We start from the raw sequence: 26,318 nt of genomic DNA, 5'->3' as shown, positions 1-26,318 counted from the left end.
ATAGACATTATTCAACCTCTAAGCGGTTAGTCTTCTTTTAAGTCATGTGTTACAGAGGGGGATCAGTATATGTGGTAGGTGTCTAGACTGAAAGTTTCATTAACTTCTTACAGTTTGCTGCCTGGACTGTTAAGGAAAACCTAATCAGAGATGCAGTCCTACAACACTAGGAGGTCACCTGGTAATGGTAGAAATTATGAGAAAAGGAAGGTTCCTTCTGTGTGCACAAAGGCTTCTCTCCACAGCGCAGCCCCAAATGGCATCAACTGCGAAAAGCTGGCTAATGATGCTCAGTAAACTGCTATATGCCATGTAAGTGAATTCTCTTTGATAGCTTTATTTGAACCATATAGCATATTTATGGTGTAAATTTTTGTTAACTATTTTCCTAGACTACACGAGACACTGAGCGTTCAGAAATCAAATTACTTCACTTATGAACTAATCCAGTAAGTGTTGAAGGTAGGAATACAGCAAAGGACGTTCAAACCACCCACCATGCAACTCAACACTGTGAGACTCGCTGCTGCAACACCCGGGGAAAGCAGTCCAAAGAATTTATTTAAAAAAAAAAAAAAATTGCCTGTATTTTTAGAAGTGAGCACACCACCTCTGAGCACACGTTAGCCAGCCATAACTCCCACCTACGCGGTGCTGGCCGCCCACCTGTACCTGACCCGCAGCAAACGCTGCCGCCAGCCTGGCGGACAACCGCAGGCCCCCAGGACACCGCTGCGGGGAGAAGAGGCTGCCGCCGCTGACGGGAGCCTCCGGCGGCCTTTTTCGGGGCGGACATTTTTATTTTTCCCACCCTCCGGCCAACAGTCCTGCACCTGCTTGCGCCACGGAGTGCTCTGAGGCGAGGGTCCGCGCTTTCCCGCCCGCCCTGTCAGGTGGCTGGGTCGGGGGCTGTGAAGTGGGGGGGAAGGGAGGGGTGCGGTGTGCTGAGGTGAGGCGAGGCGAGGCGGGGGGCGGTGTGCTGAGGTGAGGCGCGGGGCTGTGAGGCGAGGCGAGGCGGGGGGGCGGCGTGCTGAGGTGAGGCGAGGCGAGGCCGGAGCCGGTGTGCCGAGGTGAGGGGCTGTGAGGCGAGGCGGAGGGCGGACTGGGGCGCGATCGCCGCAGGCAGCGGGTCTGCCACGGCTGGCACGGCGGGTCCCCGGCCGGCAGCCCCAGGCCGCCGGGCCGCGGCGCCCTCTCCCCGCCCTGGAGCTCCCCCTCCTCCACCACGTGCAGCATTTTCCGGGCAGCAGAGCCCGGCGGAGAGCAGCTATCCCAGTGGGAACTACCCGTCCCCTCCGCTGCCGGAGCATTTCGAGCCCTCATCCTGCCCGTCCGCCCCGACTCGGCTTCCTCCGGGCATTTTGCTTCCCACCTGCACGCTCCTTATGTAAGGCAGGATCTGATGGGGAGCGGGGAGGGGGGTGTCCGCACACACACACACACATATATACATGCATGCATGCACGCACGCGGGGGGCAGGTTACACGCACACAGCATCCCTCCGCAGCCGCTCCTGTGAAGATGCCGATACCTTTTATCCAGGCAAGCGATCCACTCGCCGGAGGATGAGGAATGGGAGGCGTGAGCGGCGACCATGTTGGACAGGGATCAGGTCGCCGCGCACCCGGTTGGCGGCGGCTCCCCCCGCCCGCCCGCCGGTCGGTCGGTCCGTCCTCCCTCGCTCCCTCCCTCCGCGCACGGCGCGATGGGCTCGCCCAGGCCCCCGCGGCAGCCCGCCCTGCCCGCTGCAGGCAGCGGTGTGCGTGGGTGCGGGTCCGCCCGCCCGCCTGCCTCGGCGGTCCGCCCGCCTCGGCCCGCGGCTGGGCGGTCACCTGGCGCCGCCTCGGCCGCCCGGGGCACCTGTGGGCCCGGCCGGGAGGAGCGCCCGGCCCTGCCGCCCCGCAGCCGGCGGGTAGCGGCCCGGGGAGGGGGCGGGAAGGAGCTGCCTCCCTCCTGGAAGGTGGTGTCGTCCTCCGGTTTTCGTGAGCTCCTCAGTACGCACACTTGAGCCCGGCTTACTGGTCCCTGCCCTTGCTTCACCAGAGATGTCCGTGGCTGGGTTCGGGGTGGGGGGGAATACCAGCTTTTTAATTATAATAAGCAGCTCGGGAGTATTTTAGCAGCTCTCCAGAGCGCTGTGTGTCTGTCCCCCCGGCCGTAAACCCGCAGTAGCTGAGCAGAAGGAAGGTGCAGTCCACATTTCAGGAATTTTTCTGAAGCCTTCCGCCAGCCTGCTGTCCATCCTGTCATCGCCCGTGAAACTCTGTCCTAAAGGCTCTGGTTTATTGTAGGTGAAAAACGAGCTGGGCAGTACAGCCTGTGAATAGGATTTAACAATTGGAAGGAACCCAGCACACAGCATGAGAAACGTGAGTCTACTATACAATGAAAACCATACACGCCCTGCCGTTGTGACAGCATGGCCTGCAAGATGCAGGTTTTTTAGGGATGCTAATGCAGACATGATTTTAAAAAGTGGTGAGCAGAGGAAGGAATGCAGAGCAGCAGGTCTCCCTGTTTTGCAAAGTTCTATGTGAAATATTTTCTACAAAATATTTCAGGTTTTAGGTTATATTTTCCCAAGTAATATGTGTATAACCGTAAGCTTCAGCTTATAGTCAGCACAACCTGCCTTGAGTAGTGTGGGAGAAGGGTAGGAAGCTACACAGATCTCAGAAGGATGTTTGGGGTTACATGTAGATGATAGCAAAGTAAAAATCAAACTGTGCCTGCCTTCAGGCTTATAACTCCTCTCTGCTTTACAGCGTGGACAAAAATGATTAATTCAGATGCTGATAATCTGCCAGTGCCTTTTACGGTTCTCCATGGGCTATCTTCTCTGCCCTCTGTCCTAATCTCTTTCGCTGTACCAAGTGTAATTTTCTTACATTCATGTGCTACTTCACATTTCATATCTACCTTTTAGCAGCCTCATTGCTGCCACAGCTTCTTCAGCACTTTAACAGAAATAAATGTTAACATCAGGATACTGAACAGTATGTGAAAAATCTAAGGAAATATATCTAAAAATCCCTTTTGCTGAAAGAATACAGCTAAGAATTGGCATAGCAGAGGAGAATGCCACAAAAGCCAATTTTTTCATTTTGCCTTAAAAAAATTAAAGTGCATGCCAGAGGAGTAGAAGAGGCTGCCAGTCAGTGAGATCAAAGCTGCAGCTCTTCCTTTGCTATAGTCCATGGGGAAAAAAATAAGAAATTCTTGCACCTAAGCAATCAATCTACTTGAGGGAAATCAATGCTGTTCATTCCTCAATATGTGAGTGTTTGGGAACCAACAGAACAAGAGCTTCAAGTGTAAGAAATTCTAAATTCTCGAATTAATGATTTATAACATAGTACGTACATTACAGATGAATCAATAAAGTTCACTAATTTTGTACTTCCGTTATAAGACATTCATCACATTTTTCCACATAATTACAGGTGTCCTTCCAGAGCAATCACACAAGGCAGCCCTTACTGCCCTTTTTCCCGTCAACCCAGTTTAAACTACAGTAGATGCTCCTTCCTCTTAACTGGTATCAGGCCTGAGAAGGAACCCAGAAATGACTCCTAGCTGAAGGCGTTTATCTTTTCTCACAGGCTGTTTCACTGACACAAACAGCATTACACAAACCGGTACCAGCAGTTTTGTACATAGCAACAGCATAGCTCAGTCAGCAAAACCACGGTGCCACCACCACTGTTTAGGGTTCACTCAAGCCACCTCCGTCAAGTCCTCTCCCATCCATATGATGTTTAATGACCCAACCGCTAGAGGACAGGCTAGGCCTCCATAAAAGGTAGGCAGTAGGGATACTTCCTTGGTAAGCAGATGGCTAGGAAAAAATAGGCTGTGTTTGAAAAGACAAGACCTTTGGAATGGTCTCCTGGGATGCAACTTGTGAAAACCTTTGTCGGTGCTCATGAACCTACCCTTGACCAAGCAACCTACCTGCCCTGGGACAGCCCTCTGCAGTTACCCATGCTTTTGATTCCAAGGAATGCAGTGCCTGTAGGCGTGAAGGGGATGTTGCTCAGGTGCCCGGCTGTGGGCAGACACCACTCAGAGATGCACCTTTTTGTGGGGTAGCCATTAAGGAGAGTTTAACACTTTGTGGATTGTGCGAGCTAGACAGGCCTAGAGTGGGCTAGGAACCCTGGATATATCCATACTTCATTCAGAAGTGTCTCAGAGAGCAATTAGAGCAAGACAGCCAAAATATACCTCTGGCAGTTGGATTATGAGTGATCGTGTAGCTTTCTGATAAGACATGAGTGAAACTTCTCAGAGAAATTTAGGCAGCAGGGAATAAATATTTGATTGGTTCAGATATCAGCCTGTATCAACCAGAAGGTCCTCAAAATGCACAGAAATGTCAGGAGCTCCTGACTACTGAAATCAGAAATCCTGGACCCCAGGTCAGTGCGTGTTCTCCTGAGATAAAAGGTACCAAATAAGCAGTATATATGTCACATGACAAGTCAAATAGAATGTAGATTATTCTGTTAAGAATTCAGGCCATAACAAGCCTAGGAAACATATCATTTGAGAGTACTGGCTTTATGTTAATGGGGTCAAGTGCCCATTCACCTGTGAGTAAGAGCATATGCTAGAAGGAAAATGCTGAAGCATACTTCATTAGTATAAGGACCATATCTCCTCATGGTGGCTCATAGTGCCCATTCTTCATACTTTTCTAAGCTACACACTTGTACGAAAAAGAGATGACCCAAAAGAGATTTGAGACCCAGGACTGTTAATGGCCAAAAATGGACTTATGCTCAGTCTCACCTATATCTATACACCTTTTGTGAAGTTTCATCTGAGAAAACATAAAGGATTATGCATCATTAAAATGACTGGTGGTGCGAAAATATCCTTCTCAGAAACAGATCATTCTTTTTCGGCATTTGTGGAACTCCACAATAAAGTTTCAGATTTAACTTCTCCTTGTTGAATAGAAGGCTAATGGGACTTTTTAGAATCTGATTTGTGAGACTTGATTATGCAGCCAAAAATTTGGAATGGCAGCTGCTTTCAAAGAAGATTGCTGCTGGGAAATGGAGGTTTGCCAGCTGAGGTATGTGAAGATCAACTGGCCTTTTAACTTTCCACAGTTTACAAAAGAATGACAGGGCCATGCAGAAGCCCTTAAGCCACAGAAAACCAGAAATCGGCCAGCCTTCAAGTTATCCTGTGCCTATAAGACTTAAGAGTCAGAAAATGTAGGGTCCAAACTGTTGCTTGCATTATGGGACATAAGGCAGATCGTGTTGAATTTCATACCTGGACCATTTCTTTGCTTTTTCTTGCCAATACAAATACTCATTCCTTCACTTTTTAACTCAAATACAGCCAAAGAGCTCTTGCAAAGATCTTCCAGAAAAAAAAAATTCCCCTCAAACAGGAACCTGCTATGAAAAACTTGAACCAAAAGACTAAATGAGAGTTGTTAGAGCCTGAAAAAAAAATACTAAGTATATTTATTAAGATGTGCATTACACAGTGATAGGGTACAAAAGAGGGCTACTGTGGAAACCTCTTTATACCACTAATTATATCAAGAACTTTAAGAAGTTTCAAGCAACTGCAACAAAGTTAAAACGAAGAACAGCAGGGCTTGCCCTATTTTCTACAGCAGTTTAGGATGCTATGTATAATACTCCATACTAATGAAATTACAGTTATGATATAGTGAGGAATTAGTGGGCCCACAATCTATAACCTGCCTGTTGGCATCATAAAGCACTTTTTTAAATTTCAGAGCAAACACACAAACCCCCAGAAGCTCAGTCCTCAGTTCTGGCCATCTGTGTTCAAGATAGTACCTAGGGGAAACAGCTGGCTTCCAGCCACCAATGTATTCCCAATTCCTCTGTCTGTTGAAGTATTGCGGAGCCTCAGGACTCTTCTAATTCAGACTGACTGTACTGAATCTAACTGATAGCACAAGGCATTGACTACAATCCTTTGTCCCTAAAATACAACTGGGAGACAAGGTAAGATAAGGCCAGCTCTAGCAGCTTTAAAACATTTAAGATTTCCTTTCCCTAGAGGAATCTCAAGTTTGTCACTTAAGCTGATTTTAAGCATGTTTTGTGTTGCTATATGGAAGCCAAATTAATTAGCATAAGTCCAGAATGAGCACATAAATTCTACCTTGAGCAATGGTTTAACATATTGCTTGGAAGTCCTGGAAGTAAAATCAAGACTGACAGAACTATCATGCATGTTTAGAATCCAGCAGTGCTACATTCAGTGTGGTTAGGGTTGTAGGAACCAAAATGTATTATCATTTTTACATACACAACACCTACTGACTTCAAAGGACTAATCAGGATATAGTGGAATAAAGACAGAGAAACCTGCATATGAGTTCTTTGGGGATTTGTATGCTTTGAGGGCTGCAAAAATATGACAATGTACAAACTTAAAACAAATGCATATATCAATAAAACTGCCCTGTAAAGCCTACAAGCAACACGTTGATTCTCCTCTCTAATGCTAATCCTTAAACCCAGCATATAATGACATAGAAAAGGCTTTTTCAGAACAAGTAAGGACTTCCTTCCCAAATTAACTTCCTGCATCATTCCCTGTTCTAGCTCTTTCTTGCTCCTGTCCTCCTCACTGATTCAGGACAACTCCCCAGTTGCTCTCAAAGCACCTTTTTCAGAAATTCCACAGCACCACAAGCCTTTCACCCCATCATTCATTAAAACCTTCCACCACGCTTCTCATGATAGCTCTACCGTGATATTCTGGAAAAAGTCTCAGTGTTGCCAGCAAAACAGATACAAGTGAGATACAGACAGACACTTAAGAAAACATACAGTGGCCTATATAGAAGGTATAGCATGAGCACAGGTGCAAGGTGGAGAAAACACAGCTGAGCTGATGTTTATGTGAATCAGTAAAGTTCAGATTCTGAGCTCTCTAAAATCAGTTGGCAGTTTGCTGTTGTGTTCAGCAGGACCAGAACTGTTTCCTAAATTCCTGAAAGCAAAAGAGGTAACTGGAATTACAGCATATGTCCAATTTTATATGTACCTTACTAGTTATGCAGATTTTCTGAACAGTAAAGGGCTGCTTATTCACTACATAAAGTGCTGTATTCTGCATCATTTTACCCATCCTTATTTGACATTGTCGTTCCTAATGAATGTAAAATAAAAGCATTGTCCACACCATAGTAAGGGCCAACACAAGGAGGATTGTATTAGTTTATACTAATAAAATACTCTTGAAATAAAATACTCTTAAATTATAGCATGAATTACAATGAGTCTGTGATACCATTTCTCATTAAGAAAACATGATGCAGCAATCACCTTTTTTATTATTATTTGGCACAGGTTTAGCAGCAAGTTGCACAGAAGTGCTATAAACATTTTTCTGTTTGATGACCAATATCAAAGCCTTTCTGTGGAGTTCCATTTTGAACAGATGGTCATTTGATTTGCACACCTGAAATCTGAGCCCATATGCTGAGATTAATTCCAAAAAGACTCAGAAAAACCACACAGTAAGAAACATGCTTCAAATTTATTAAAGTTGACAACATTATGGCTATGCAGAAGTTTCATATTTTTACTTTAACTACTTTATTTTGAGTAGGGGTTTTCTCCACAGGATTTTTGTCAAATTCTTTCCCTCTTACAAAACTAGATGAGCAGGGGAAGGTATGAATGGGCCTATTCTGTTTAATCCACTTCCTTAGTTATGTCAAGATCTAGATAGCTGGGTTGGGAACAGAAGGCAGAATCTGAGAATTTTATTTCACAGGAAAAAGAAAGTCTATTGAAATAAATAAATAACAAGTTCTAACTTAGTCACAAGAGTATTTTAAAGATTAATTAGCTGATGAAGTATAGTTCTCTGAAGATGCAATACTTTACGTAAATTTTTTTTTAGTTTATTAGTGTTTAGATGTACAGGCATGTCAACATACTGGCTTTAAACAGAACTTTGTATGCACAAGTCAGGACAACATAAGGAATTTCAGATGATAAATATCGAGAAAATACTTTGCAGTTGCCAAAGATACAAGGCAGGCTGAGACTCAGGCTGTGCTCTGTCCATTTTCAGTACAACATTCAGGAGGCAGTAGAACTTAGTGCCACACTAGACCCACACAGCCTGCCATCATGCTCCTTACTCTGTGAGTACAGGGCAGACACATCAGTGCTTCTTAATGGACCTGAATCAAACTGATCAGCTGGGGCTGAATCACGGACGTGGTCAAGAGGGTCTGGCTTTATGCCCAGTCATAGGAATAGGGTTCATGGAGTGCTAGGCTGGCTCTCCACATACCCACAAGGGCCTGACAAATATGATATTTCAGCTCCCCACTGTCTGAAAGAAGCTGTGCTGCCTCTGGGCCTGACCTGACCTTACAAGTGTTCATTTATAACACAACAGCATGCACTTAGAAATTCCACTGTACCTTATCCGCACTGCACTGTCAGCTCAAATGTTTCAGTTTCTCTGGAACATACTTAACTTACCATGGCTAATGGAATTAATCATTGGATTGTAATTATTCAGTCATTCTTTCACTCAAGGTACAAACGCAAATTAAGTTCTTATTGTCTATATTTATAATTCCTTATTCCTTTATCCTTCTTTGCCAGCTTTGCTGTATTTCAACAATCATAAATTTTTGTCAAAGGCTGAAAAGAAAGGTGGTTTTGCTTGGCTGCAGAGCCAGAGGAACACATTTTTAACTGTTCGGGACGAGTTTTGTCTTCACAACTTAGTGTCAGCTCTCTCTGCTCGGTACAGATGGATATACTTCTGGGCAGGAAGAGCAATAGTTCATGGCCTGTCCCTAAATTTGCTGCAGCTGCTATTGAAGCCATTAGGCTATCCTATCATAATTCATTATTATGAAATAACTAGATTTCATCATTTTATTGGGTGGAGTCTGAGGGAAAGCCTGGGAGTTCCTAGGAGCAAGGTACCCCATTAAACAACCTTGTGGTTGCTATGTCCTCATAGATGATAGCTCAGCAAGAAAATTTGTAATGGGTAGAAGGTGATCCTCCTTAGGTCCCTTATTTTCATAATTGATCTTTCCATGCTAATTTCAAATAGATTTTATTTCCAACCTTACTTGATCACTATAGGAAATATATTTTTCCTAAAGTCTGTTCCCCATTTCTCCTACCAATCACTTCCAGATATCATATATATGTATTTATAAATCTTTTCACAACTGTGTTTTTGTTTGATGCATAAGTACTTAAAACACAAAGCTCTGATGCAATGTTGAGATTCTTCTATTTATCTGTATTTTTGTATTATTCATGAGATGTGTGGCATAAAATCAGTTGACTGCAGTCCCCCTGAGCTCCTTCATGATAATTCATGAAACAACCTCTCAGTAGTAGAGACTTTTATTTATGTGAGCACCACATCTCTCCTTAGAATTAAGAGGTTTTCAAGGGAAAAGGGGACATGGTACTTAGATTCCTGGCAAATAAAATTCCTGTCCTGTAGTTCACAGGTGATTTCAATAGCCTTCCCTCTCTAGCTCCCAGTGCCTTTGTTTTGAAATAGAAGTGAGCAACCTTAGCTGTCCCACTGATTCCTTGTTTGTAAAAGTGAGATCTGCAAAATATTATCCATATCATAAAATAAACACTTCTAAGAACCTTTGTCAATGAGTCCTATATAACTGGGACATGTAATTTAATTAGACCTTACATGAAATAACGACGTGTGATCTGCAGTGAATAAAGAAACAAGTATTTTATTTTCTTCAAATTCTAGTTTTCTGCAAATTCTTTGAGTCAGGCAGATAGACAACTATAAGTCCAATTGTGTAAAGTAAACTCAGATAAAACCTGCAAATTATTTCAGTGCAAGCAGTAATTTCACAAATACATTCAATGAAACTCAAGGACATTCAGTAAGTCTGAGACTGTCCTGTTTACATAAGTGTTCTTCACTACTCTAAGGGCAGGATTGTAATTAGCATCATAGGAGTACTCTAATGAAAGTATTCAGAGCTTTATATTTACTTGTACAGTGCAGTATGGTCTGTTATAGGTAAAGATCATACATGACACGTTTGCACATGACAACACATTTATACAGTAATTCATTTTGCAGGTCCATATACATTCAATGCAGCTATTCTGTTCATCACAATACAGTAAACAAGTTCATTCTTTCTGCAAGGTTTGGATCACAGGATTACAGATCAAATTTTTTCTGAGCGCCTGCTGGGGGCACTAACATACACCCGTAAAAAACAAAAAATGAAATTAGACAAATGAAACAAGAAAGACAAATTCAATCATTTATTCACGCAGTAAAAATGACACAGTTCACCTCAGATAATATATAATTTTTATAGTCTTCTTTTCACAGCTTTGAAAATACAATAAATTTGCTTGCAGGCTTATACATGCAAATAATTCAGACCAAATGGGTAAAGAGTGAGCTGAATACAGCATAGGCAGCCCTAACGATGTATTATGGCTGAGAAAAAAAGGTGAGCCAGTTGGTAAGTGGGGAAGGAAACTGCCATGGACTGGCTGGTAAAGACAGGTGGCATTTGTTGGTTAAAAAACAGACTGTTGAGTTGTGTAACAGGAAACCCAGCTATAGCAGCCCTGTACTCAAGTAGCAATGATGAGGTGCTACCTTGTGTGTGAAAACAACAGGAGGAGACCTGGATGGATTAAAAATATGTTAATGACACAACAGTAGCATAAAAACAATAAATACCAAGTTTGAAGCATAGGTGTTTTCACATATAAGTCATATTGGTTCTAGAGAAAAGTTATACAAATCTGAAAGCTTTAAGTGGAGACTGTACAACGTACAGCAAATCTTTACAGAGATGCTCTGTTGTCTTCAGTGTTCTCTGATTTTCCTGATGGAAGAAAGACTCCACATTTCGGATTCTCCCTTGTCCCCTGAAATTAGCAATGTTCATGCCTGACAGCAGCTTTTAAATTATCTTAAAGTGCCCGTTTTCATAGTGCAAAGACAGGAAGGGTAGATAAACAAAAGCTAGGAAAAAAAGGAAATGAGAGGTCGGCAGAAAAAGAGGGTAAAAGGTGAGCATCTGACTGGAAAGAAAAGAGATTGCTGGGTCAGAAGTTCTTTACTCCAAATTTGTACAGGATCTGAATTTCTCAAAGACCATGGAGAAGAATCTCGTTTAGAAAATTCCATGCAGATAAAGAAAAAAGGAAGTTATCACTGGGGAAGTTAACAGGAGACAAAGACCTCTTAGACACTGAGCAGAAGAAGTTGGGCTTCCAGAAGCAGTCAAGTAATGCAGTGAGGAAGCACATCCTCATTGATCTAATGGCTCATCAGCTATCTGGTATTTGGAAGCATTCCTGAAAAGGGAAAGAGAAGTGACAAAATATTGCACAATTGCTGGCAGCTTGTATTATCCTCCCATAGCCACAACTTGCTCCTGACAAGGCAGGGTTTCATTCCATATTAACATTTTTCAGCATTTTCATTTTTATTTTCTTGTTCTATTCAATCTAACCTGTTCCATTATTCAATTGCTCTTACAGTAATTAGGGGTTTTTTAACATTCAAGTGAAATTTTCTACACTTCAATTTGTGCCTGTTGTCTCTTGTTCTGTCTCTGGGCATCCCTGAGAGGAGTCCGGCTTCATCTTCCTTATTCCACCTCCCATCAAGTATTTATAAATATTGACAACATGCCCACTGAGTCTTCTCTTCCCCAGGCTAACCACTCCCAGCTCTCTCAGACTCTCCCCATATGTCAGATGTGCTAGTCACTTAATCATCTTCATTGCCCTTTCCTGGGCTGTCCCCTGTAAGTCCATGTTTTGTACTGGGGAGCCCGGAACCGGACACAGCACTCCAGATGCAGCCTCATCGGTGCTGGGTAGAGGACAATAATCATGTCTCTCGACATGCTGGCCATACTCTCCCTCATGCAGCTCAGGATGCTGTTAGCTTTCTGTGCTACAAGGGCGCTTTGCTGGCTCATGTTCAAATAAAATGAGATAAAACAGATATGGGAAATAGATCTTTCATTATTCCAAGCCTGGATCTTGAAATGCATTGTAGTTCACAAGTCAAGGCCTGCACAGTCAGCTCCCTGTGGAAAGGCAAAATTCCCTGAGTTTATTTTAGATGACTGTTCCTGGAAAGCTTAAACTTCATTGTATGATTGTTAAGAGTATTCCAGCCACCGGAGGTGGAAAAGGAAGTGGGACTTAAGGGCACATTCTGGGACCTCACCTGCTAGACTTCCCATGGCCAGTACTGCCAGAGCTACCTTTGGTCATACTGGTGACAAAATTAAGGTTGCTTTACGTGTCTCACACTTGGACCCTATTTTCAGACATTTACGAGTTTGTCAGATTTTAAGATCTTAAACTGAATTTTTCCATATTTGGGGTCTATCGTCTGTCAGAAAGCCTCAGCCAATGCCGTTCAGTCACCCAAATGGCTTAGGACGTATACATTGTTCTGCTGTTGTGAACATTCTAGTGACCTTTTCCTTTAAGCCTTTATTGTGTACATGGTCTCAAACAGGGACTTGAGATCTGAAAGAATGTCCTTTCTGAAAATCTGCCCAGGTTTTTGTTTTTTTCCAGTAGAGTACACACATGCAGAATGTCTCTCTCAGAGGCTGGAGCTCAAGTCTCTGAGTCCACCCTACTGAGCCATCTGAAAAGACGGAGTAACAGTGATACCTCTGTATTTCCCAGCACTGTTGTGAAAGTTAATAATATTCGAAAAGCACCTTTATTCTACAGTGATGAGTGCAGGGAAAAGCTCATAAAGATATCATTAACCTTGTGGTCACAATAAGTCTGCTACTGTATTACATTAAGCACAGGATGAACAACACAGAGAAAACAGTTCATTGGGGAAGCATCCATTTGTTCACTGCACTGGAGAAGCATCCTCATGAAAAAAAAAAGGGGAATCTGATCACAAATAACTTCAGTAAACATATACAAGTTGGCCATGGGTGATTTTAATCCAGTCATTTCCTAGATTTTGAGTGCCTGACTTTGCAATTTTAATATTGTTCGGATACACATCATTTGTGACCTCCAATAGTGGCCAGCTTTCCTTACTGCATGTGAATATTTCCTCCAGTTAAGAGCTATAAAAATGAACCTGCTGAGTACCTCAGAGGGCTAGGATGGAAGAGGATCTCTGGGGACAGTTCACTCCAGGATTCTCTGTGATCCTTTTACTTCACAGCAGAATGGGTATGGGCTAGATCTCAGTACAGCCCAGCAGTATTCCCCTCAGACAACCTTCTTGGCATGCTTGCAGCTCTCACTGGATATTCAGAATATCCAACAGCCCTCATGTTGTCATCATCCCCAGGGATGGTTAACACGGCACAGCCCCAGCACGAGGGCTAAAATTGGTCAATTTATGAGCCACGTGCTGATCAAAAAATTGTCACCCCTAGACATTTTCAGAAGCACATGGTGCCCATCCTTTTCTTTTACCTCCTTAGCAGAGCTCTCAAAAGAGAAGTTCATAGAAGTACCTATGCTTGCTATCCTTAGTAATTTAGGCCCTCAAAATAGCAGTAGTTTGTTAGCCTGCCTTTGCCAAAACAGTTTCTAAACAATGTAATTAAAAGGTTTGGGGAATTTTGTTATGTTTATGCCTTTTACACAACCTAATTCATTTTCTAGGGTGAAATCAGTGTGTGTTAGTGATACAGATACTACACATTTGTCTCCGTTGTAGCATGATCCCAGGAAAACATAAAAAAGCAAAGTGCTGATTCACTACTATTGTTGATATTTTTCAGGCTTGCTTACACAGAAGATTTTAGGATTTCAGCTAAGGTTTTTGAGTTTTGAGGGATGTACACTGTATAAGCACACATTGCCTCTAACCCACCTCATTTCACTTTGGCAGTGAAATTTTTTTTATTACACAAATCCACCAAAAATGCTTCAGTTAATATTTGCTAGCAGAGAAACCAGGGAAATATGCAAATCATACAACTTTCATTTTTTAAGGCATTTTTGGTTTTGCCCTCAATAAACCAAGAAATATTGTGTCATCTTATTATAATCTTGTAAAACATTTAAATATTTGAAATTAACGTAGGGCTTCTTTCCCTCTGGGAAAGAAGACCATGAGGATAACATGCCACTGTCCAATTACAGCAGTATATGTATTGAAGTAAAAATATTTAAACAGATGTTATAAAAGACTTCATTTCCATTGTACAGCAGAAGCACATCTGCTGTGCTTCAAATACTTCTTATCCATGCCAAAGGAATACTATGAAGAGAAAATGCATTTTTATGTGCTTTTCCTTTGAGTTTACCCTATGTGAATATGGAAAGTCTTTTCAGTAGGAAAAAAGGCACTGATTGTGATCACTTGACATTTTGTGTTTGCCCTACAGCTGCCATTTGTGAGTAGTATGGAAATCAAGTTCTGGCTCTTGATTTCTGGCCTGATCTTTTAAAAACCTTGAATGTTGCTAAAATAGTATTGAGCAGGAAGGAAAGGAGGGACAACATGGTGCGAGATCAAACTAATATAAAAATGCTGCAGTGCTACACTCACTTCCTACCAAAACATATTCAGGCATTAGCTTATTGGTAATGTTCTTTACAAAGAAAGTATTTGATATCACAGTATTATCATCAGTGATGAAGTGCACCTACACTGATGTTATGATACAGCCTTGTTTTGGGGACATGCTTGGGTTTTAGTATTAATGCTTCAAGCACATATGAGTTGCAGACTTAGGCAGCAGTGGAGTGGTAGCTTTAGAGTAATAACCTTAATTACTTATAAGGTAAGGCTCTTATGTTTGCTCACTGGTGAGTCTAGAAGACTTAATACAGTTATATTTAGTGGAGATACTTAGTGAGAAGCATCCACCTCTATTGACTATGTACTTTGTTAGTGCAATAGCCTCAGTATTAAAAAGCACTCCAGCAGGCAATCAGCCTTCCTTCCCAGAGCTACTTATGTTCACAAACCTGTTATACATTCCTAGCTGACACAGGTACACAATCTCTTATTTTGACCATATAAGTTTATCCATAAGATACTATTTGAAGCTAACAGCTGGATGGGGCACAGGAAGAAGAAAACCTTGAAAGCTTTGGTTTTATACAGATTCTTCTGGGAAGCAAGTGTGCAGCAGCAGTCTGATGGGATCCACGCCAACCTAGCAGCACTGCTTCCATATGATGCCAAAAGCCCAAGAAAAAGCTCTCGGGGACATGAATTTTTGCCATTAACCCAAGTGAGGTTGGAGTAGGAGTGGAATATAAATGTTACCCACATGGAACTGATGCAGAAGTGGCCCTGTAGATTCTGTAAACCCTGAACATAGGACACAGAGACAACATTGCTTGTCATTGTCTTGCATAGGGTTTTGGAGAAAGTGGAGTGGGATCTGTAATCCATCACCCTAAGGCTGCTGGGTACAAGAAATACAAACACATTCACTTTGTACGTACAAAAATTGGCAGCATTTTGGTACTATTAACAAGCACTCTGAGAGGATTAATGTGCTTGATATAAATCGTACTGTTGTGCTTGCAACTGCTACAACATGAAATCAGATTAACTAATATTATGCTCTAATGTACTCTACATTTTCAATTATTTCAAAAGTACAGTTTATGAAAATGATGCTCATTTTCTGGCAGAAGAATATTTTATGCCATAGCAGACACCTCAATTATAAGACACTACACAAGAGGGATTTGAAAGTAATGTTTTTGTGCTTCACTTGTCTTCATCTGTAGTGCAAGAAGCTTATGAGATTTGTATCTCTTCTGATAATACTTTCCTTCTGCTTTCTTTACATTTTTACTGTGCCTTGGTTTAGAAATTTCAACTATTGCCTTTTGGTTTTGGCATTTTTATTTTTCTAAGTTTAGTTTTAACCAAAACCATTTATCTCCTCATGGTGCACAAAGTAGGATTTGTATGCAATCTTAACAACAGCTTTTTAGATTTCTCATAAATTAAATAAAAAAGGAACAGAATGTGAATTAGTTTGGAAGTGTAGCCAAGTGACCTTATCAGCCAAGTGACCCTAGTGGTGCTTTGTAGAAACATTATTATTATTATTATTATTATTATCAATATTTTTGCTGTTTAATATTCCACTGCAAGAAACAGAACTGTTCTCCCTGTTCCTAACTCTGTGAAGTGAATACCTGCTACCTTCTCCAACATTACCATAAAAACAATTTGCAAAGTGAATTGCATTCACCAGTGTGCATGGTCCATGCTTTTATTCTTCACTCTATGAATATAATTAAATTTAGTTTTCCAGACAGTAGACAGAGGAATAAATACTTTTAAGTGAACTGCGCAGCTATGTATCAAGCCAGAAATGAAGAGACCATCTGACTGAGAAATGTGTTGAAAAGCTTATGTTAAGAATTCCAGAAACACTCTTCAAAACAAAGTATCTGAAAATTACTTTCTTCATTTATGAAACTGGGCTTGTTCAATTTCTGATAAAAATAGCAAATCTTCTTAGACTGGAGAAGTTAGATAAAACTAAATCAGACTTTGTTTGAGGACAGATACAACTATCAGCTCACAAGCCACTGAACAATAGCTTGCTGGAGGTAAGGGAGGCTTTGGCTGTCACCAGAAAGGTTCTGACTTCATAATCATCAGAAAAAAAGCTAACCTTCTCTCCTGCCTGCAAAATCAGGATTAGAAAGCCTTTCAGTACGAGACTACACTTTCACAAATAACATGGAAACAAGGAAAAAGAATCTGGGAAAATACAGATGTAGGAAATAATTGTCTGGTTTAAATATATGGGACAATATTGGTATATTCCTAGATTATTCTAAGCCAAACACTGTTACATTACTTATCATTCTAGCTGTTGTCAAAAAGGATCTACAAATCATTGTAAAAATTATTTAAAAAGCAGGCAGAAGCTAATTAACATTTTACATTCATTTCTGAAATTTTTTACACATTTGTAGCATTTGAGAATTCCCTGGTGCCTCAGTGGGAGAGTCCGGTATGCATATGCTGAAGTCTTTATGTGATCAGGGATGTTATTCCTATTCTTTTGTAATTTCTTTTCAAGTTGTTATTGTTGTATCACTATAAAGGTGATGGTTTAAAAAGTAACAAGAAGTCTCTGACACTATTATCCACTTCATTAGGGCCAAACCTGAGAGGCACTACAGACAGTCAACCTACTTTTTGTCAGTGATTGTAAGCACTGTAGAAATTGAGGTTATTTAATTTAATAAATAAATCATTTCTCACTGAAAAACCGGTGATCTCTAACAACAACCGGAAGCGCCCATCCTGTAAAGATGGTACGCAATGATTAGGTTTCCCTAGTTGGTAGTTTCAAAGAAGCCAACAAGATGCACAAAATTGACAACTATCAGATTAAAAAATGACAAAACAATTGAATTGAACTTAAACTGCACAATCATAGTGAATTGTTACTAGTATTTCCTATACAGCATACTGATCCTTTAGTATTTATTGGTTTTAAAATTACCTAAGTATTCAGAATAGTGAAAGAAGCATTATATTGATATTTCAGGGAAAAAATGTCAGATTTCAGGCATCTTCTAGTGTGGGTATAAACACATGGCTTCAGGAGTGCTGACACTGACTTGGGATGACTCAGTTTGTGTAAGAAGGAATCGGTGGTATTTTTCATTGATGTTTTTAATATATCCATTATAATGATTCCCCACACCAAATACCAGCTGAAGGATCATACCAGATTTTGCCATGACTCTATCAGCCACTCATTAATATGCTGTAATCTATAGTACCTGTTCACTTTTCTTCTCTAGTTTTATGAGATTCTGTAGTTGCTGTTTCTGAGCTTTCCCTGCTGGATAAAGTCATGTGTTAAAAAAAAAAAAAAAAAGAAAAATACTGAATTTATCATGACTTATAAGATCACAATTTTACCATGTAAAACTGTGTGAAGGATGATTCATACTACAAGAAAGTTAGAGAATATTGTTATAATTGTCCAGCCAGAAGTTCACCAACTGTATATATTTAAGTAGTTCTCACTGTTTATGTTTGCAGATAAAAATGTGATCATATGATCCTTTCAAGATAAGCTACCACTAATTTTAAACACTATGATTAGTCCCTCTTTATTTTTCAAAATAGGATGTTACAGAATTTCACTGTGTTGAATGCAACTCCTTGAGCTGTGAAATGCTGCCCAAGAACTTTTAAAATTCCAAAGATATTTTAGTCCTGACAACATGTATGCATGGTATGTCATTCAACACCTCATGACAATAAAACATTTTTGCCTGTATGTTGTAAATGGACCATTTGCTCCATTTAGATTTTGTGTTCCTTCAGCTATCTGAACTCTGAAGTTACTTCACCTGACAATGCAACCAAGTCTTTTGTCTGCTGGTTACTTTAAGGCTCCTAACTGCATTTAAATCCAACACATCACTTAAGCTTCAAATCTGAGGGTTGTCTTGATCTCTTAAGATTAATTCTTCCCAGAAAAGTTAAGAATAGATATTTCTTCTATTCTTTTCATGAATATTTTGCAGCTTAAAATGAACAAGGCTGAAACCAGCACCATTCCATACTCTACTTCCAAACATGTCCACAGTAAGAAACGGAGGCGTTCTTACCATTTGAAGCTCCAGAGCAGATGGAGTTTGGCTATTCTGAGTCAGGGTCACAAGGTTTCATATTTCCCTCTGTTCAAGCCTTGTAACACTTGGTAAGCATTAGTCATATACCAGGCTTCTGCATGTTGCCCTTATCAGTGTGGCTGGAAGGAAAAGTAGCTTTTCTGGTAAACTGGGGAGGCTGAGCAGAGATTTGAAATTGGCATAAAGTCAGCATCAGTCTCCTGAGACCATTAGTATGGCCTAGCTTCTGCCAAACAGACTAGCAAATTTTTCATGTTTGCTTTTGAACTTTGTTCTGCATATGGCAGGGCAGGCTATTAACAGCTGACAGAATGGACCAACCAGTGAAAACTTTTTGTTAATTAGCTGAGTATGACTGTGATGTTCAGTGTTGACTCTGCAACTTGGCAATGCTATCCATTGCTCACCTTTGAGAAGGTATATTAGGCGTGCATTTAACAGTATTTGAGTTTATAAGATTACATGTGAACGCACGTTTGTAGCTGTCAGGAGCAGAAGCTAAAATATTTTCAGTGAACTCCATTGCCAACTAAACAGAAACTGTAACTAAGCAACACAGAAACACCGCTCCAGTTATTCGTGACCTGGAAACATGATTTACCCAATGTCTGCCTCCCCCTTGCCCCCCAACTAAAATGCTTAGATTTACTTGGTTGTTTTATTTCACTAATCTGCAACATGTTATATATCAAAATTTAAAAAGCCAATATGAAACTGAATCATCCTCACCACAAAAATTAGTAGAAAATTTGATAATGCTGAGTCCAGGAACAACATTTTCAAAAACTTAAAATAGTTTCACATGATTATATAGAGAACAAGATAAGGAATAAATTAAAGAAATGCTTTTCAGTTACATTTTTTCTTTATAATAGTGAAAGTGGCTTTTTACTTAGAGATTTAGAAGGACACCTTCACAGGCAATGACAGTGCTAGTATCCCAGTAATACACACTGACATCTGTGCCTAACGCAGTAACCAATCACTTGAACCAGGTCAAAAGGACTTCTTCCCAATGATATAGAAGCACTGGCAATGTGAACTTCTGTGGACATCTATTGTGACTTTAAGGCAGTATGTTATGCAAATGTTTGTCCTGCTGTTTCTCCATCCCTGCTAACCTTGTTCCCTCTCCCCTTTCTCTGGGTCTCAGTGGATGAAGGAAAGTAGTGGAGCTACTGTTAAACTCAGTCCTGAGCTAGGAATTCTTACAGAGCATTTAGCATTATACAGGAAGCAACTTTTCTCAAAGGCAGGATGGTGTATGTACTGGTTTATACAACTGATATGTGTAGGCATTTATTGAAAAACCAAAATTTTTCTACACCTCTCAAGTATAAAGAGATCTAGACAGTCACATTCCAGGAGAATGCCGTGCTAATTATCCCATGAGTCATTCCACATGAAATTATACATTTCTACAATCTGCATCAGTATTTCAGCTTCTGTCTCTAGACGAGCAAGCAGTATACAGTGAAACATACTTTTCAAGCTACTAGTCACCAGTGGGTTTATAAGGAGTATCATAATTTCACAACTCTACCGGAAAATATGGGGGCTGCACCTGAAATTTACTTCTGAGCCCAGAATTTTAAGCAGAAATGAAGTTACCAACTTTGTGAGTTGCTGCCTTGGAAGATGTGCGAAGTTCAAGTTAGAAAACTTCATAGTACCAATATTATGGGAATTCTGCAGGGTTGTACCTGTTAGGTGTTTTCTGTAATAGCACCTTAAATCTAAAAAGACCAAAAGGTCATTAAAACCACAAAAGTTTGTTTCACTTTTCACTGGTGTCACATCAATTTAGCTCTAGTGTGGAAAAATACATATATTCACATATGAAAATTTGCAATATACAACGACTGTTTAATTGTTGGGGGGCTCTGGTAGACATTTTGCATCTTTTTCAAATGGAAACATGTAAGATTTTCAACTGAAAAAGAAATATGCCTGCACACATGACTATATTTCACCATCTTATTAAAATACGCTGAGCACTTTGAAAGCAAAGACAATGTCTCTGCCTTCATCACTTTAATATGTGTGGAGAGTACTGTATCTCTTTTCCCAAATTGTCAAGGTACAGAATGAGCATTCAAAAAATGTTCAAGTAAATCCTTCATTTGCTGTTATAATTACTTCTTGGGCAAGTTATTTTTATCACAGTTTCAGATTTCAAAAAATAACTAAATTTTTAAAACATAAATTTAAAGTATCTATTTTGGCCATCTAAAGAACGTGGTTTACATTTTCATATTTTGACATAGACATTGAAAAGGTACCATTCTGGGATTCACTGAAAAGGAATATATTTTTTATTTTTTAAAAAAAATCCCTTTTTAACCAATGGTAGTAACTATTTTAAATAGTTATTTAAGAGACTGGACAACAGAATGAGACACCTGAGCTATCACGGGTCCTGGGAGCAATTTCACAACATTAGTGCTGACCTACATGTATTTTGATTAGCTCACTGAAAGCCCCAGTGGTATCCAGCTATTCTGTTCTGTTTTGGATAATGCTTGCTCCTCAGGCATAGTAATTAACCTTACGCAGGCCCTTCCCTTGTTATGTATTAATCACATTTGTATGGGCTACACACATCATATCGCTATAAGATTTCCCAGTTACAGGGGGGGTTTATATTTGGGAGAGGACAACTCCTTTCTATGCTCTTCTTATCCTTGTCATTGTACCTCTGTAAGACAGATACCTAACATGATGGTTTCTAAAGATCTACCTTTACGAGCCAACATCCCCCTAAATGTTATTATAGGCAAAAAGGGCTTCAACAAAAGCAAACTAAATAGGCTGCTTCTTGGCTGAGCTCAGAAAGAGACCTGCCGACAAGACAAGGAGCTTTCAGAATTGTAAACCGTGCAAATGAGAAATAAAAGAATTATAAGCCTAGTGTTGTCCTCAGGCTGTTGTCCTCCTCCTTGGTTGCAGTCCAGCATCTTTTCGGAGACTTGTTTTCAGGCCAATAAAAGCTCTCTTGCTCCTACTTCAACCAAGAGCTACATTTAGGTTACAAATAATCCCATCAGCCAGAATGTTCTTTGTGTCCCTGCAAACCTGTACCTGTGTCATTCAACAGACTTGAGAAAAGTAGGTATCGCTCCTAGTAGGCTTGAAAGCAGAAGAAACATGTGAGATCTGGCAGATTTCCTGATACAGCCCAGAAACTGGATACTTGATATCCTGAGCCCTTTTTGAAAGAGAGCAAGGGAGATGCAGCAAAACATTTTTCAGCTTTTCTTATCTATCAGACCAATCAATAAAGAGTTTCAGAAGTTCCTACCTCTTTTCAAAATCTAACTTTTAAAGCCAAATGTCTTCTAGGTGTTTAGACCTGAACAGATTTTTTTTTTTTTTTTTCCATTCTGGAGCTCTTACCATGTGGGATCTGAAAACACATTTAACAGCTTGTACATACCTGGCAGGTATAGACAGCAACATTTCACATGATCTGGGTCCCCATCATCTGCATTTGAGACATGTTTGGACCATTTAATGCTACTTTTTGGTTCACATGCTCAGGGTTTTCTGTTCATGAAAGTTAGAGCTCTGGGGAGAAACACTGCTCAGGTCTCACCCCCGAGATGAATGAGGATGCAGTTACAATGCACACTTTGAGATCACATCCAGTACCCCAGTAATGACAGCTGTTTATTACCATACAGATCTGAAAGAGTCCAAATCTGAATGGACAAAAGCAGCTTTTCATAGGACTTATGCTATGTTCTTGAAGGATCTTTTAAAATAAACAGCAAATAAAGTATGATTTTATTCTCAGAGGAAATGACAAAATAAAAATGGCTTAATAGACTATATGCATATTTAAACACATTTATACTTTCTTGCAAGTATGATAGATGGGAGTCCTCCCTGAGTTACAGCACCAGAACAAAGCCCATTACATTTAGAACAGCCCCCCAAAAGCTGTAAAGAACTCTCTTGATCCCAGTCTAACCATAAAGAATAAATGTGTCATGAGTTTCCTTCATTCAGAGTATTTCCCATGCCCCTGGCTCCATAGCCTGATCCCTTATTATCCTATATTTCAAATACTTTTGTTGCAGACTTCCAGTTTGAAACTGTCATTTTGCCCATTTTCTCTCTTCCAGGCTGTTGTACCACCTATGTTCCTGTAAGCACGGATGAACGGATGAAGCGTTACATCTTCCAGGACTTTGTGACCTTGCAACAGTGGGTAAGTGTCCTGAAACTGCCTCTGCCCATCCATTTATCTTCCAGAGCAACCTTAAAATCCTGTGCATTAGAATGTTTTGCTTATCAGAACAATATTCAGCCCTGAGTGCACTTATAGTTGATCATGTGAAAGATGCTGTTAAACAGTTTTAGGGATTTTCTCATACATTACTCTTCTTTGAAATACCCTCAGAGAAGGAGGATAGTGGTTGTGTGTGTCATGAGGTTTCGGAAACCTTTTGTTTTTCACCTCAGTCCACTAACGGAAGAGAGGTGAGTCACTTTATTATAAGTATCCTGTCTCCCATTGCTTTGTTTAGGTTTGCACCTACCTCTTCCTGAACAGAAGAAAAGATTAATCACACAAACATGCTGATACACAGATGATACAATTTTATACAATCAAATACAAAATTAGAACTGCAACAGGGCGTCTTCATTTCTTTTGGGCAGGGCATCAAGATGAAAAGCAAAAGGTTCCAGGAGCTTAGTGGCAACACCATGCTTTTCTAAGAATAAATCAACATTATGACAGGTACTCTGTAATAAGCACCTTTTCATGCTTACATGCATTGAATAGATATATGAACCAGACTGTTGAGAAAAGGCAATCTTTGATGTACAGTTGATCATTCCTGTTAGTAGCATAGTACATGATGGAATTTAATTGATTTTGGGTTTGAAATTAACCTGAAAAATTAAAATGTGCATCCTTTTTTTATTCTATTACTCTGATTAACAGAACAGTGAAGCAGTTAGAAGGCTGTGGTCAGCAGAATGACAGTCAGTAACTCTTATTACGTAGATGGGTGTTTTGTGTATAAAATTGCTACTTCTTGCACCACTTTTAAAATCTATGGTGAAGCTTTTAATCAATGCCATTCAGGCTCTGAAGCAGCACCATTCTCTCCTACACTCTCTCAGGATTGCCTTGCCCCTACTGTCTTAAAAGTGCTCTCTTCCTACAGAGGATCTGGTCAGCAATAGCAGCAGCTGCAGGAACAGTGTGTCCAGCATGCCAGACTGATATTCATGTTTCAGGAATGTCTCCTAGGGGGGTTGAGCAATTCAGTCAGATTCGTAGTTAAAAGCCTTCCACTGTAACACAATTACCCTGCAGTAGAGAAGAGGAATGGTCGGCATTTGTTTGCTACAAATGTGCCTTGCAAAAACCACTATTACGAAATCCTTCCTCAGGTGAAAATTCCACTGACAATGGGATTTACCTCTGCTAGAAATACAGGCTGCGGGATTGGGAATATAAAATAAAAAACAGAGTGATCAACAACATTTTATATGGGTTTCAACATCCATTTACTAAAAAACAGTAGGTTTTTTCTGTCTGAAAAGTAGTAAGTAACACTGTCCAGCAGGACCCCAATAGTGCCAGGAATTTGTGGTTTAGGGACTGTTTAGAAAAGCATATATTTTATTTTTTTCTGATTCTGGTTGATTCTCATTATCATACTAAACACAGAAGGTCCTTGCAAAGAATGTATCATCTGCCTTAGGCAGGTGGGGCACTCTCACTGACCAAGTTACAGATTTAACTGGCCTGTAGCCATACAGTTTGCAATTTCCATCACACATTCTCCAATTCTGGCTTAGTCTGAGTCACGGCCTGAAATGAGAGGAAACTGCCACTGTCTGGCCAAACTGTCTCATCTTGCAATATGAGTACTGTGTACTCCTCTGCCTCATGATTCCCACAATCAGGTCCTAGCCTTCCAGCCCACCAGGGAATAAAAGCAAGAGTATCCAAACTTGGCCCTATTTAGACCGCCTTTCTGCCTCCTGGTAAGTGAAATGAGGGCTCACACACAATGAGTGGGGCAGAGGATTGAAGCACATCTATGCTAGTGAGAGTTGTGTGATACAGGGTAAGAAGAAAAGAGCAAGGGATGACTTGGATGCTTTGCAGATTATTTATGATAGAGCCAAAGATTGTGACAGTAATTAAAGCTTAGACACTTGGGGAGGAGATAGGGCCAGACCACAGACAGAGTTAGTTAAGGCAATTGTTTACCCATTAGCTGTGATCTAAGCAGGGGGAAGAGAGTAGAAAAAGGAAAAGAGAAGAGGTGAGTGGTGGTGCAAGTAAAAAACTGGAGGGAGGAAACTGTGAGAGGTAATACAGGGAGGGAATGGGGTAAAGCTGGAGATTGGCTCTCATGACTTCTAGGTGTTCACTCAAAAGGCCCAGGGTACAGAAGGTGGTGTCTTATCTCAGGATACTACACAAAACTAGCATTTTAACACTTTGTACATGTACTCATCAGCCAGCAGTATGACTGTGAAACACCTAGGCTTATGCACAGGTCATCTGGTTGATTCTGCCAGAATAGACATAAAGAAGAGAGCTTGACCAGTCAGATCTGCACAACCTCTTTGGTTTTGCAGGGATTCATTTCTAATTTGTGGCCTGACATGAACTCCCCCATCATGTAATTTGAGCAGTGTGAAACACAGAGAACTATAACTCAGTTGAAGCATTGTATACTCCATATTGTCTGAAGAAGCAGTCTCATGGCAGCATAATTTTCCTCCTTTCCACACTTACTTTCTTTTGGAGTCCAGAACTGAGATGCTTTCCAAAGTACATTTTGTAGGGGATTATATAGGCAAAGTGGTCAGTGCACAGAAAAGAGGCAATTCATAGACTTGTCAGACAAATCCGTAACCTGGACATAGGACAAAAAGAACCTGATATGATCGCAAGGTTGCTGGTGTGGACAGAGAGAGAAGGCAGAACATCTGAAATAGAAGAAAAAGAGACTGAATTTTCATAATGTTAAATCTAAGCTGGTGGTCCAGGTGATATTCACAGGCACCATGCTCTTTTCTTCCAAGCTGCTACAGAATAGTAATTGCATGGGTTAAGTTCAATTAGGCTATTGAAACAAATGTCTTCTAGATAAATTAAACAAGAGAGGCTTCAAGTCACAGTGCAAGCATGTATAATCACTCCAGAGGTACATGTGAGACTGCAGTGAATTGAAATGTACTGGGAAGAGGCTATTTGGGGAAATATCTATCTAACCTTTATATAAGGAAGAAACAAGAGAAACACAAGAAGTAGGAAAAAAAGAGTAAGAAAACATGAAATATAGCCTGAAATAGCTCTACGAGGATGGTTGCTAGAAAAACTTCCATGCATTTTGTGCTGAAACCTGCTGATACTACAAGCAAAAGAATTTGCTTCTTGTCGTTCAGATCCTCCTATAAGCACAAAATCAGATCTTCATACATTCTTCAATGCAGCTCTGTACAGAGATCCCCTGCTCTTAACATGAGCTTCTTTTCCAACAGAAACAGTTTGTAGGATCTCAAACTGGATAACCGCTTAGGCCAAGAAGTGATAACAATAATAAATACCTTTTGTATCCTTCAAAATGAGTCATGTTGTTCAAAAGGTAAGAGGGATTTACTCATAATGGACAGGCAGT

General features: G+C 40.5%; 1 protein-coding gene and 1 long non-coding RNA gene across 4 annotated transcripts in view; one reads left to right on the top strand and one right to left on the bottom strand.

Moving 5' to 3' along the window:
• Positions 1-1,912, bottom strand: part of RAPGEF4 (Rap guanine nucleotide exchange factor 4) — a 157,924-nt gene extending 156,012 nt beyond the window's left edge. For 2 of the 3 annotated variants that reach the window (XM_069781440.1, XM_069781442.1), the window contains exon 1: positions 1,533-1,910. In XM_069781440.1, the coding sequence (XP_069637541.1) occupies positions 1,533-1,597 (65 nt within the window). In that variant the 5' untranslated portion in view covers positions 1,598-1,910. Of the gene's footprint in view, positions 1-1,532 lie in introns of all 3 variants that reach the window. The other variant, XM_069781441.1, reaches the window with a different exon arrangement.
• On the top strand, positions 1,063-23,166 carry LOC138685097 (uncharacterized). Its single transcript, XR_011324326.1, has 3 exons — positions 1,063-1,387; positions 2,293-2,370; positions 22,788-23,166. It is a non-coding gene; the product is annotated as an uncharacterized lncRNA (long non-coding RNA).
• The last annotated feature ends 3,152 nt before the right edge of the window (positions 23,167-26,318 follow it).

Source organism: Haliaeetus albicilla, chromosome 4 (genome assembly GCF_947461875.1).
Source record: "Haliaeetus albicilla chromosome 4, bHalAlb1.1, whole genome shotgun sequence".
In the NCBI taxonomy this organism is placed as follows: Eukaryota; Metazoa; Chordata; class Aves; order Accipitriformes; family Accipitridae; genus Haliaeetus; species Haliaeetus albicilla.
This window is presented reverse-complemented; position numbering and strand designations above follow the sequence as displayed.